This window comes from Antrostomus carolinensis, unplaced genomic scaffold (genome assembly GCF_000700745.2).
Source record: "Antrostomus carolinensis isolate BGI_N321 unplaced genomic scaffold, ASM70074v2 scaffold42570, whole genome shotgun sequence".
NCBI lineage: Eukaryota > Metazoa > Chordata > Aves > Caprimulgiformes > Caprimulgidae > Antrostomus > Antrostomus carolinensis.
In genome coordinates this window covers 1-1,002 of record NW_010287222.1, presented here as the reverse complement: position 1 = coordinate 1,002, position 1,002 = coordinate 1, and the positions used below count along the sequence as shown (strand labels likewise).

General features: G+C 59.0%; 1 protein-coding gene across 1 annotated transcript in view; it reads right to left on the bottom strand.

The window, feature by feature from the left end:
* Nucleotides 1-998, bottom strand: part of TFAP4 (transcription factor AP-4) — a gene marked incomplete at both ends in the record, with an annotated part of 3,997 nt that extends 2,999 nt beyond the window's left edge. The window contains 2 exons of the mRNA XM_029083539.1: nucleotides 4-71; nucleotides 924-998. Coding sequence (XP_028939372.1) covers nucleotides 4-71; nucleotides 924-998 — 143 coding nt within the window. The remainder of the gene's footprint in view (nucleotides 1-3; nucleotides 72-923) is intronic.
* Between the last annotated feature and the right edge of the window lie 4 nt (nucleotides 999-1,002).

Here is a 1,002-nt window from a genome sequence, read left to right as displayed (position 1 = left end):
TGCTGCAGTAGCCGAGTCTTCTCCTGCTCCAGGGAGAAGATGTACTCGGCCGTCTGCTGGAGGATGGCTGCCTGCAGGAGAGCCAGGAGGGACACGCTGTGTCCGGCGTCCCCCCAAGTCCCCCTCCTGCTGAGCTCCCTCCCTGCCCAGGAGACCACAGCACCGCTCCTTGCCCACCCCGGAGTCTTCATCCAGGGTCTGCTGCACCCCTGGGATTTCCACCATCGTGGACAATCCAGTTCATCCATCTCACGAACCCAACCGGCTGCTGAGTGCCACCTCCTCGTCCCACTCCCCTCTGCAGAGGGGCCACCTTGTCACCTTGTCACATGCCACCCTGCTCCCAGGGCGTGGGGTGCTGTCACACACACCCAGCCCATGCTGGGACACCAGGATTGCCACACACACCCACTCCCACTAAGGAAACCTCCCCAGGAGACACCTCCATTGCTGAACTGGGGGAGAAAAGGAGGCTGAGGGGAGACCTTGTGGCTCTGTGCAAGTCCCTTGGAGGAGGGTGGAGAGAGGTGGGGGTGGGTCTGTTCAACCAAGGACCAAGGGACAGGACAAGAGGAAATGGGCTCCAGTTGTGGCCAGGGCAGTTGAGATGGGATGTGAGGAAGAATTTCTTTGCTGAAAGGGTTCTGAGGCATTGGAAGGGGTTGCCCAGGGCAGTGGTGGAGTCCCCATCCCTGGAGGGATTGAAGAGTCGTGTAGACACAGTGCTGAGGGACATGGGTTAGTCATAGGGGACTGGTCAGTGTTGGGTTCATGATGGGACTGGATGAGCTTAAAGGGCTTTTCCCATCCAGGCAATGCTGGGATTCGGTGAATTAACATAACAAGCCCTGTGAGCGACACCAAACACCTCCACGTGCAGGACCAGCGTCTGCATCCCGCATCACCACTGACATCCCGCTCACCTTGCTGAGCTTCTCCCCGTCCGTGTGTGGAATGAGGGTTTTCAGAGACTGGAAGCCAGCATTGATGCTCTGCATCCGC